Source organism: Apus apus, chromosome 1 (assembly GCF_020740795.1).
Source record: "Apus apus isolate bApuApu2 chromosome 1, bApuApu2.pri.cur, whole genome shotgun sequence".
NCBI lineage: Eukaryota > Metazoa > Chordata > Aves > Apodiformes > Apodidae > Apus > Apus apus.
In genome coordinates this window covers 199,731,732-199,744,237 of record NC_067282.1, presented here as the reverse complement: position 1 = coordinate 199,744,237, position 12,506 = coordinate 199,731,732, and the positions used below count along the sequence as shown (strand labels likewise).

The window sequence follows — 12,506 nt, the reverse complement described above, 5'->3', positions numbered from 1 at the left end:
AAGACTCTGATATCAGCATATGCTGTTATCAGCTCCTAGATCCCAGCCTCAAAGCAGTGGTAGTTGTTTACCTAACTAGTGTGCAGATACACTGAAGGTTTGTTTAGCACAAGATGCACCTGGGAGTGATGAGACTGAACTAAGGGCTGTGGGGGTTCCTGGACGTGTCCTAGGGGAGGGAGAACTGCAAGGCTGTGCTGTCTCAGGGCATGTTAAGTAAGCTGGGTCCTACACTTCTCTGGCTTGCACCTGTGGATGCTTTGTTCTTGTCATCCTTGTCAGTTTGCATCTTCTTAGATCAAACAAAGAGTTTTCTCTTTTTGGTTAATTTGGGCTAGGAGAAGGAAGCAATATATTCAGGTCTAAATCATACAAGGTTCAAGCATGTCTGTATCCCTGTGCTGCTGCTGCTACTGCAGATCATCCCCTCTCATTGTTGAAGTGGTGCTGCTTCTGGACAAGAGAGGAGCAACCACTCTTCTGTCTCCCTGTTTTGGACAGGTGGTGGTACACCTCCAACTGCACCTACTTAATCATCTTCCTTGTACTGAAACATGAGCACAGTGAGGAATACAGTGAGAAACAAGCCATTCTGAAAATTAAACAGCATTTTTATTATGATTATTCTGTCAAGGCTTGATAGAGCAGTTAGAAAAAAAATATTTTTGTCAGTTACAGAATTCCAGACAAATAACAGTCATTCCTACAAATAATATTTTTTTTTCTCTACTAGTAAACCAGAGGACATTTATTACAAGAAGAGTTATACTTCTAAGCCATCTGAATGGGGCAGTTTTCAACTAAATTTCTCATTGTTTAGTTTTAGAACTTCATGAAAGGAACTTGGACTGGTTTTTCTGCTGCACGTTTCAGGGCCAACGCGTAAGTATAAACCCTGGCATCCACTGCAATATGTTCTTCTGCAACAAGTTCTGCAACAAAGGAAAACAAAAAACGATGAGATGCTATTAAAACTTCTCCACAGAAACTTAAGTCCTTTACTAAAATGAAGATGTGTAATGTTCCAGACATGAATTCTTAATGCTAACATCTAATACTATCACTAACTCTGTTACTTGGCCAAGTCTCACAGAGCCTTTTGTTTAAGATACAATATTCTAGGATGAGCAATGCCACGAGGAGCTATGAGGAGAGAAGCTAAGGGTTTCTTGAAGCTCACTTCAGTGCACTGAATGTGTCAGAGAGCTCTTACCATCAATTCTTTGCAGTAGGTCAGTCTTTGGAAGTGAAATAACTTCCACAAATTCTAGGAGAGAAGAAAAAAAAATTATGCACCTTTAATTTAGCAAAGAGTAGAGCATGTCCCCTTACAAGGGGACACACACTGGCTTACTATTTGTCCCCATCCCAAAGCTGTGAGCCTTCATATATCACAAAAAGGCTGATATAGTGGGGAAAGGCAGTGACTGGGGTCATTAAAAATCAGGTTTGGTAGAAAGAAACTGGGAAAGGGCTGGGAAAAAGTGTAGCTGACAGCTGTGGAGGATAAGAATCCTTCTAAAAGGAAACCATCTCCCTTCTAAGAAAGGAAAGTAACACTGGTGAAGTGGATTTATACTGGTACAGTAATGGATTGTTGATGCATTTGAAGACCAAAACAGCATGAAGACAAAGGGTTTGAATGGGATGAATTTGTGTTGACTGACACTTGCCCTGTCCATCTGAATTAATTGTCTTTGGGGCTTGATCTACAGCTGCCATGGATTCAGTAATTTGTGTTTCCTGAGATGCTGGTGTTATAGGTGCCCTACTTGAAGATAATTATTGCAATAATGCCCCACAGGAGGTTTCATGTCTAGGCCAAAGCCAATCTCATGCATGTTTGATTACACTCAGGAGATTAACCAGGCCAAAAAACCTCACAGTTTTATCTGACATTTTCTAGGTAAAACTTGCCATACGAAGATCACACGTGACTTTCCTGTCCCTGTAAGCACAACTATGTCACGTACCTCCATCATCTGCAAGTAAGAAAAAAAAACAGTGAAGGATTTTGAAACACACTTGAGTTTACAGCTAAAAAGCATTTTGATATGACTGATGGTGAGTGACACTTCAGTTTGGCACCCAAATTTTTCATTCTGGGTGTGCCAACACCTGGCACGTAACATCTAGGCCTCCCCAGTAAATTTACCAAAGAAACACAGCTCTGCTAATCTAGACTGCAGGAAATTCCTTGAAGGATGTACAGTATCTAAATCAGCTGGGACTGAAGAGATGCAGGAGGGTAAGGATAGTACTTTAAAACCTGTAGTTATCTTCTAAAAATTTTCAAACAAACAGTAGAAAAACTCACCAAGTTTTTGCTTAGGTCTTGTATTCTCAGCCTCATCTCCATTAATGGTGACGCTCACAATGTGTGTTGTGCTGTTTGATAAACCTGGGTCCAAGCAGAGAGCTGCCAACAAGCACATGTAGAGGTTGATTTGTCAAAAGCAGAAGCCAGTCACCTTGATGTGTTAACAAGAACTTTCACAGAAACGTATCTGATACAAGAGGAGAACATATATTTGGTATATGTTCATGCTGGAAGAGTTGAGAAAAATGTGTTTTCATATTATCTTAAAAGTAACGTTTCTGTAACTCAGCTCTTTTACAGAGTCCTTGTAAGACTTGCTCTCAGCAGCCAGGTTTACTTTCCATTCCATAGACTGAAGATTATACTGTAAACTATGATTCACTTACAGATTTCCTCAGCTGACTAATTTTGCCATCACCCATCTCTATCTTTCTCAGCCCCTGGCACATAGTTCCACCCAAATAATCAAGAGCCAGGTCTCAACTGGCATGACATTTACTTGAAATCACATGTAAGTTGCCTCACCTTTCTACCTACCTCCTCAAGTTTTATTTATAATCCTTGTTTTGTCTCCATTTTACTTTATATAGGAAGCATTGGATTTGCAACAGTCACGTTCCAGAGGATCTCTGGATCTACTCCAGTTAGTCTCTCTTTTCTTCTTTCCAGTTGGAGAACCTGAGTACTGTCACCTCCCCACAGCTGACATAAGGATGACCTCCACTCACAGTGCATCATGCAGCTATTTATTCTGAGTTCACAGATATTGTTCACGTTAAGTCCAGCAGTTCAGACCTTTATACTGTAATGCCAAATCACAGCTTGAATAATTACAGCTTAATTCACAGCTTGAATTTGAAAGGCTGAGGGAGCTGGGTCTCTTTAGTTTGGAGAAAAGGAGACTGAGGGGTGACCTCATCAATGTTTACAAATACGTAAAGGGTGAGTGTCAAGAAGATGGAGTTAAGCTTTTTTCAGTGATGACCAGTGATAGGACAAGGAGTAATGGATACAAATTGGAGCATAGGAGGTTTAAGGTCAATATCAGAAAAATTTTTTTTACTGTGAGAGTGACAGAGCACTGGAACAGGCTGCCTAGAGAGGTTGTGGAGTCTCCTTCACTGGAGACATTCAAAACCTGCCTGGACGCCTTCCTGTGTGATGTGCTCTAGGTGACCCTGCTCTGGCAGGGGGTTGGACTAGATGATCTTTCGAGGTCCCTTCCAACCCCTATGATTCTATGATTCTATGATTAGATTTTGTGTAAAGGATCTTAATTAACAACAAGGTTTTGCCCTATAGACATCAAACTGTTACTTCAGTGCTGTATGTTTAACAGGAGTTCAGCAGCTGACTCCTGAAGGACCAAAGTGTCATTGGTACAGCCATGGGATGCTACTCCCTGCTAATCTGCGTAGGCTTTTCTGCACTGATTTTTTTCTTTGGTTTAGAGCATTTTGTATCAATGAGACACATAATCAGTTTTGGGTGGGAAGGAAAAAACCAACAAAAAAGCACAAAGACCTGGAGTACATTCAATGACTTCCCCCTTGTACCCAGTTTCTTCCTCCAGCTCTCGCAGTGCAGCGCTCTCTGCAGTCTCATTCTCCTCAATGAGGCCTGGGAGAGAATTAACGCACAAAGACAATAAAAAAGTGAGCACTTAACCCAAACATTCATCCAGAAATCTAATCCAGCTTTAGAAATGAGGTGAAGTGTTGGCACTACCCCAGTTTTACACAGGGATAAACTGAGGATTAGGAAGGATTCCAGTCCCACAGTTCATCATGCTGCTGGCCCAGGTCTTCAACTGGTTACCTATGGGAGCATGCTGCCTTCCCAGGAAAGGGCATGCATATTCTCATGAGGGAAAGAAGCCAAATGCTTTGACTCTTAGAGACAGGGGGAGTAAAGGAAATGCAATATTGCACTATCAGACTGCTGCACAAAATGTCTCCAATGTGCTGAAATGAATTTATTTTGTGTTCTTCGTGGCTGCTGAGCTACAGAGGTCACCACAGTTTTCTGGTTAGAGCTACTTCATGAATATCAACACCCCGAGCACATCTAAACACACTTAACTGTCAGTTTTATCTGACTCATTTTAATGTTTCAGTCACTTACCTGCAGGAAATTCCAGGCAATAGCCATTAATTGGAGGCCTGAACTGTTTCACCAGGACAATGCAGTCGTAGTGGAGAGTTCTCTGTAGCACTGCGATCACTGCTACACCTGCACAGCCAGGGGAGAAGGCACAAGTACATAGTGTCTGAGCAGAGCAGAAAGGGAATATTTAGTGTTACGTCTGGAAAGGAAACCAGATACTGTTACTCTGAGTATTAAATATTTAGATGCCTGCTCCAGAATCCTGAACTATATATTTAATAAGCTCCTTATATCACACGTGGTGAAGAATAAAAGCATAAAACAGAATATTCCAAGTAGCCCAGCAAAGAGGAGGCACAAGTACCAAGCAAGACCAAGCCTTAGCACACCAACAGGGGCTTGTAGCAAGAGGACAAAACTGGAAGAGGAGAGGATTAAAACTGGGAGAGATGTAGGTTAGACATCAGGAGGAAATTCTTCACTGTGAGGGTGGTGAGACACTGGAACAGGTTGCCCAGGGAAGCTGTGGCTGCCCCATCCCTGGAAGTGTTCAAGGCCAGGTTGGATGGGGCCCTGAGCAACCTGGTCTACGGGAAGGTGTCCCTGCCCATGCAGAGGAGTTGGAACCAGGTGATCTCTAAGGTCCCTTCCAACCCAAACCATTCTATGATTCTATGAACATTGAGAAAAGAGCTGTCTTGCCCATAGAAGCTGGAAGCCAGGATATGAAACACCCTCTCATGGCTAAATCATGTCTCTCTGCCCAAAGAGGACTGTATCCCTAGCTCCTAACAGCAGACCAAATTCACCAGTCTGTTATCTACCCTCTAACAGGGTATCCCTCGTCCTTGAAATTGCTCCATTGTTCTAAAGTGTATACAATAATCTTGGGATAACACTCCTACCAGTAAGGATTTTTCAGCACTGAAGTTAGCAATTCATTAGCTCTGGGGTACAGCAAGCTCTGCTGAGTAATTTGTCTCACATAGTCACTAATATAGAAACAAAGCAGCTCTAACTCTGCACTGTGAGTTTATCAGAACTTTCACAGGAAAAATGCAAACAATAGAAGTCACTGGTGTCTTACCATCAGCTGAAACACCCTTTTTGTTGCCAGTACGCTTTACAGTTTCCCAGGTTCTGTTTAGCACGGAGAACAAATAAATACATTAAAGTTAACAATATTAATATTTGTAAGTCACCTTCTGCCCATACTACTGTCATTTAAAAGCAAAATACACCATGACACAGTGAGGCCCCATAAGAAAACAGCTGGGTTTAGCCAAGCCCTGTCACGTACTGGCACTACAAAATGTCTGTAGTACAATTTTGTTTTGCCTCCTTAAAGGAGGGAAAGAGAAAGACATAAATAATTGTCACAGAAGAGGCAAGAATATAAAAGCAGTCCTAGAAAAAAGCAAAATAAAGGATTTTATACATTAAACATGTCAGATTTTGAAAGACAGTTTTGTAACAAAACCATATGCCTTCTATCTTTTATCTTGCTTTTTTGCTTAAGGTTTATGGTGTAAGTTCTTGTGAACTCTCTGCTCAGCTGAGCACATGAGGAGCACAAAGGCAAGGAAGATCAAAGCTCCTGTCTCAAAATGAGCAATGGGATAAGTAAAAACCAAAAACTCACCACAATAAAAATCCTTTTACAAAAGCTCCAATCTTTGCTATTTTTAAAGAGCACGCTTTGCTGATGAACTGAGAGGCACTGAGAAAGCAATCAGTGCAGAACCCAATACATTAAGTGGAGGGAAGTAAAACTGTGTTATCACATCTAGATAAATACAGCACAACTAAAGCACAGAAAGGAACTGGACAGGTGTGATCATATATGAGAGGACATTTACTTGTTGACAGTATCCAGATCCAGCACCATTCACAGGGAAAAATAAGCCCTTAATGAGGAACCAGAAAAACCATCAGACAGAATCTCTGATTATCACAGTCAGGAACTTGTTTCTACATAACATCTTTACAAGGCAGAAAAGGCAAGGTAAACCAGGCTCCAGTGTGCCCACAAGAATTCCAGAGCCAAATTTGATCCCACATACTAGCACACCTGCAAGACTAATTTTTTTTTTTTTTTTTTTCTCTGAACAGTACAAGCTCTAAAGGAATTACAAAATGAATAGATCTTACCTTGTGCTGAGTAATAGATTTGTAATGCTCTTATTTCCTAGCCTGGGGCTAGTCCTTACAATTGGGAACATTATAGGAATTTGAAATGCCAGAGGGGCAATTACCTGGTTTTACCAAAGGGATCAGTGTAAGTTGTTTCTTCAAGCTTCAACCATTTTCTTTCTACAATTACCTGAAACAGAAAATTCTTTGTTAAGTACATCATATGATTAATCCCAGATATCTGGGGGCTAGGGGGAGAAACAGCACAACTATTTTTGGATTCTTTTGAAGACAAAATCTCAGCATCAGAGTATGTGCAGGAACATATAACAACATTCCTGTAGCTACTACGGAAAAAAAACCATTTACTTCAAGTTCTTGACGAGGAAGAGAAAATAAGCCCAGTAACTCTTCTTAACACGACTTTTATAACCATATTTCAATAAATTTGGTGGGATTTTATTTACTGGCAAGCCTTCATCTTTTTAGAAGGATTTTGCAAAAGTCACATTTCAGCTGGGAAAGGGTCATTGGTCACTATGAGTGCCCACTTATCAGAGAGGGGGCCTAAGAGCTAAGCACAGAAGACTGAAATCCAAACTATTTTGAAACCTGTTTTTTTTTTTTGCTTTGATCTCAGTCTTTGTGTAACCTCTGTTTTCTTTGAGCAGTGATACACACCTGCCCTTTACAAGGGAAAAAATCCCTAGGTATTAGCTCAGCAGTTCATGTATTTTAATGTAACTTGTATTTTAAGCTTACTTAAAGGTGTAGCAGACAAGAAGCTTGCCTCCAGAATTTTGTTTCAAGTTGGCCATAGGTCTGACCACAGAAATCAGAAGTAATCAGTCAGATGAATAAATAATTTCATATTGTCTAATGAGACCCACTGCTGACAGCAACAGAGCAAGCAGAAGCAAGGGGAAAAGATCTGGGACAACATTAAACTGTAGCAAGGGATGAAGTCCAAGAAGCCACTGATGTGGCTGGTGCACTACAATCCTCTAGGCAGCACAAGGAGGAAACAGGGCCTGTGTGGCCATGTAGGTCTTGAACTGAGAGATTCACCAACTAAAAAAAAAATAAATATAGAAATGAAATGTAGTATATGGTGCAGCTATAACTAGAAGCACACTACATCAGCTGGAGGCAGAAGGCAAATCAGAAGTGATTCAGGTGTCCACTAAGTTAGAACTGGGCTGCATGAACTCATGTAATTCCTAATGCGTTCTTCAGAACAATTCTTTGGATAGCCAACTGAAATAACAATCTAGCACTCCTATGGTTGGAAATGCAGCTACACTTATTTTACATGTAGGAGTTTTGGCATTTATTTTGGAAAGTATAATATTTCCACCTAGTAGGAATTGGAAAAGAGCTATGTGTTCTCAAAAGAGCTTTCAAATGGCTTTGTGGTCACAAAAACAGCAGGAGAGGAGAAAATGAAGGATATTATGGTCATTACAGGTACAATAAAGAATTCTGTTTGGAAGCATTCAGGCATATTTTAAATAGCTTTGTATTCACTTCTAAATCACTGCAGAACTAGAGTGTAGGAAGATCCAAAAGAGAAATAGATTAAAATCATGTTCCATTGGTTGTCCAAATATATTCTTCAGTTAAGTAGGCCTGGAAATGGCCTCAAGTTGTGCCAGGCGAGGTGTAGGCTAGATAATAGGAAAAATTTCTTCCTCCAAAAGGTTGTCAGGCAGTGGAACAGGCCTCCCAGGACAGTGGTGGAATCACCATCCCTGGAGGTATTTAAAGTAGATGTGGTGCTGAGGGACATAGTTTGGTGGTGGCCTTGGCAGTGCTGGGTTAGCGGTTGGACTGGATGATCTTAAAGGTCTTTCCAACCAAAACAATTCTATGATTCTAAGTAAACACAGTCAAATGTTTTGTGTTAATGAATTTTTTTAAACATTGCAGAGAACACAAAGAGCTAGATCATGTCCCATATTGCTGCAGCAATATTCAACAGAACTGGCTAATCGTTACCACTTTCACCATGTTATCGTTTGCTAAGCAGAAAAACCCTTTATGCTTGAGAAATAGACATTTTAAAACACCATCCAAGGCAAGAAGCCATAAATACACCTCAACAATGTGGGTCTCTCCTGAAAAAGGTTGCACCTTGAAACCTAAAGAAATTACAACACTGTGTTCATTCCAGGGAATGCTGGATAAAATAAATGTCATTTGTGTTATAACAACAGTGTGATGCTGTTGCCAAACCTTCCTTTAACACCAAAGATTAACTTCTAAGAATCCACTTTAAAAAGAACAGAAACAACAGCTTAAATGAGGGAGGAAGTGCTCCTAATAAGCACCCAGAAGTACGTCCAAATTCCTTCCTAAGGACCTGAAATTTTCTAATTCTGTGACAATGCAAGCCAGTATTTTTAAATAAATGCTAATGTCCTTAGAACAGCAACTCCCTAAATTCAAACCCTGTCAGAGAGCACCAAAGGTGGTACAATCCTTAAAGTTAGGGCAACACTTTGTGACTCATCCTAAAGGAATGGAACAAGGCTGAGTTTCACAATCCACCCATTTCCCTAGTCTCTCCAAGGTCTCTCATTTCTGAACACCGAAAACAGCCTGAACAGGTAATACAAGAAAAGCTGCAAAATCCAAAAAAAGAAGCTTCAAATAGTGCAACACTGTAGATTTCTCTGTCCCCATTAATGATTAGCATGATTATTTCAATAAACAAAGAGAAATGCCACCTTGTTTCCACACTGATCACCAGGAAGAAGTGTTTTCTCTATTGAATAGATTTTACAAACATACAGCAGTGATAAGCAATTCTTACTCTGAACTCACAAACATTCTGATCAGTCTCAAATAATGATTATTTAACAACAAAATGTGTCAAAACCAAGCATGTTATACCTCTTCTTTAAGGACGAACTGTCTAGCAGTTTTTGGAACGTCTGTGGATGTCTCAGCTGCCATTTTCAGGAATGCAAGGCTTTTCACCTCCTGGGCAAAGTCCAGGTTACTATGAAACAAAGTCAATATTTGCTTTCAGAGTAAAGTTAAAAGGTTCATTTCTGCCTTCTAAATTACCAAATACAAGTTGCTGGAGAAAGTTACAGACATGCAAAGGCAAGTGCAATTCAGATTTTCAGCTCCACCTGATGGTTTCAGAGTCAAATAATTCAAAGGAGAAGCAGAAAATTGGGTCAAATCCCTGACTTACATAGATGTAATAGTCCTATCAGCTGCCAAGTCACTATGCTATGAAGACATACTCCTTAACTATTCAAAGGTAAGACACATACAGAGACAAAATTGATCCATTTTAGTCAAATTGTTTCATTCTCATCTGGGTGAGGTGCTTTGTCAACACCACATTATCACAACAGGACTACACATTCCACTGTTGAAGAGGGAAAAAATCATGTACCAAGAGGAATTCAGGGGTAAAACTTATCTGCTCTTGAGAAAGAATCAGAACGACAACCTTCCTCCACCTTACATCAAAAATAAGCACGTAAATTACTCATTCCTTCCCCCAAAAAACAAGGTCACAGTGTCACCTGTGTGTTTCAAGTCTATGTGCCATGTGGAGTTAGTGTCCCATCAGCCTCTCTCACTGGGAATACTGTGGCTGTGCAAAAGGCAGCTCAATCTATGCCCAAAGCCAGGCTTAGTGCCTGCATCCTGATGCTCCCTAGGAAAATAAGACTGTCCAATCACATTCCCAATCCATTTCCAGCTGAAAGGCACCCCAGGCAGCAGAAAAACATGACGCATTAGAGATTCACCATGAGTCCCTTGTGTTACTGCAGAGCTACGTGGCACTTTCAGCACAGAAACTTTTATTTCAAGGAAGCTCATCTCTGCTATTAAATTGTGATACTGAAGTTCTGGAAACCAGCATGAATCATAAGCAAAAAGACAGTGCAAAGAAGCAAGCCAGTTTAAACACCAGGAGAAATGAGATGATCTTAAAGATCTCTATCATTCTTAGCACTGATGGTCATAAACATCCCATAAAGTCAACAGGAATCTTTCAGTTGACTTCACCTAGAGTTTAACAAGACTCTGTGGGTCTCTAGCAATGAAAGTTACCAGAAGTGAGTGATCACCGCCTCTGTCATACCCAGTTTTAGCACTGACCTCATCTTTAACCTTTTATGATAACACCTACTGCACATTTGTGAAACATGCAGCAACATCACCTGCTTTATATGCAAGATTTGCATTTAATTTCACAAAGACTTGTTGGATGAAACAGGTCATTGTGGTCAATAATTCAAATTGTTTTTATGCAACACAATAAAAGGAAACCTGAAAAAGGAACCCTGTCTTATTAAATCCACTTCTTCTCCTTCAAAAATATGTAATATAATCCTTTCTTCAAGCAATAAATCTCTACCTTAAAACTACCTAGATTTACTATCTACCTTACTACTATTGGATGCAAAACTGTTCACTTGCTTATCTTCCAATTTCTATCTCAGCTTAGCTCAGTTGGCTGTTACCCATTTGCTCTTGAGCCATCCATGTCTGGAACTCTTCTACTGTTTAAGAGTTGTAGCTGGACAATGACCATGGTCTCTTGCAGTGACTCCAAAATACGAGATCAGGCTTTCCACTAAACAAGCAAAAGAGCAGTCCAGCCCAGCAGTTCCAAGAGGTTCCTGGTCATCCAGAGCAAACAGTCAAAGAATGTGTGATGTCCAAAGTATCCTGCTTTAAAAACAATAACCTCACATACCTATTCCAATAAATTCACCTCCTATGTTTGGAAAGTGTTGCAGCCTTTTATAGATTTACAATACATCAAGAGAGTAGATAATGAACCATCTCCTTGTTAAACTTTTTTTCATTGGGCTGAATAACTCCTCCTCTTTTAGGAAGTCTTTTTGAGTCACCTCTCACAGGAATCCCCGTTCCATTCATCATGCTAACCTTTCCACACAAGCTTGCAAGTATCAGTGCATCTTTCTCAAACATGGGTTACCACAGTTGTATCCTAAATCCCACAAGCAGCTTGTACAAGAGTATTACTACTTAACTGTATCAGTTACAAAAACCTCATCTCATGGCAGAAGCTCTTTTCAGCACTACTTGCTCTTTTCTGCAGCAGAGAGATTCAAGGGTGGCTTGTGACTTAATAAAAAAATTATAAAGCTTCATTGGCCTGAATTATCACTACAATCTAAAAGAAGTGAAAACGAGAGAAAGGAAGGCCCGTCAATCTCAGCTTCTGTAGTTTTGCTGCTTCTCCACAAGTGGGTGCAATAACTCTACATATGAGTGACATTTTTAAAAGTTCCACCAAAAAGTGGGGTTTTTTCTGCATTCAGTTCAGTTTTATAGAGAAGTGAGAACTTCTCCTGTTAGAAAGCTGAAATACCATCTGGTTAACTGAAGGCTGCAATTTTGATATCACACATTAGTCATGCTGCCAAGGATGGAAACCCTTTTTCATCAAAAAGATCAGCTACAACTGAAAATTAAACTTCCCACTACAGCATTATGTTTCTAAAGCCCTGTGTTGGGTTTCAGAATAGACCTTGTCTCACAGCCCTCAAACAGGAAGGTTCTTCCATCTCCTAGAATTACCACTGCATCATTTGAGTTAAAAATACAACACAGCTGGCACAGCAGCCTGGCAACCTGTCTGACTTAAGACTGCATGAACTCTAAAAATGTATAAATTTTTAATAGTCATCAGTGCAATTTTAAGAATTTGTCAAAGCATCCAAATTTATCAGCCTTCTTAGCACCAACCAACAGCATTTTAACTACAAATTATGGAAGAAAAAAGTTTGACCAGCTTCTGCCTTCTCTGATGATTGTTGTGGCAGGTATTACGGGCTACTTGCTGGCAAACTGTGCTACTTGTCCCATTTATTTCACGTGGGCATCAAACTCAGACCTGAAAAAGGTGTGCCATTTAGAAAAGTTATAACTTCATTCCCTTTGCGTA

General features: G+C 40.2%; 1 protein-coding gene across 1 annotated transcript; it reads right to left on the bottom strand.

Moving 5' to 3' along the window:
• Positions 1-590: 590 nt before the first annotated feature.
• NUDT5 (nudix hydrolase 5) lies at positions 591-11,138 on the bottom strand. The gene is made up of 10 exons (XM_051608466.1): positions 11,053-11,138; positions 9,455-9,563; positions 6,682-6,749; positions 5,514-5,566; positions 4,445-4,552; positions 3,845-3,940; positions 2,318-2,419; positions 1,974-1,982; positions 1,214-1,267; positions 591-932 (listed from the first exon to the last, which is right to left on the bottom strand). Exons 1-10 carry the CDS (start codon positions 11,121-11,123, stop codon positions 823-825), a joined length of 780 nt encoding a protein of 259 aa, XP_051464426.1. The 5' UTR covers positions 11,124-11,138; the 3' UTR covers positions 591-822.
• Positions 11,139-12,506: the final 1,368 nt, after the last annotated feature.

Coding starts and splice junctions, on each gene's coding strand:
- NUDT5 (XM_051608466.1), bottom strand. CDS start 11,123: ATGGTCATTGTCCAGCTACAACTCTTAAACAGTAGAAGAGTTCCAGAC. Junction 9,564..11,052: donor GATGGCTCAAGAGCAAATGG/GTAACAGCCAAC, acceptor TTTGTTTCATAG/TAACCTGGACTTTGCCCAGG. Junction 933..1,213: donor CCTACTGCAAAGAATTGATG/GTAAGAGCTCTC, acceptor CCTTTGTTGCAG/AACTTGTTGCAGAAGAACAT.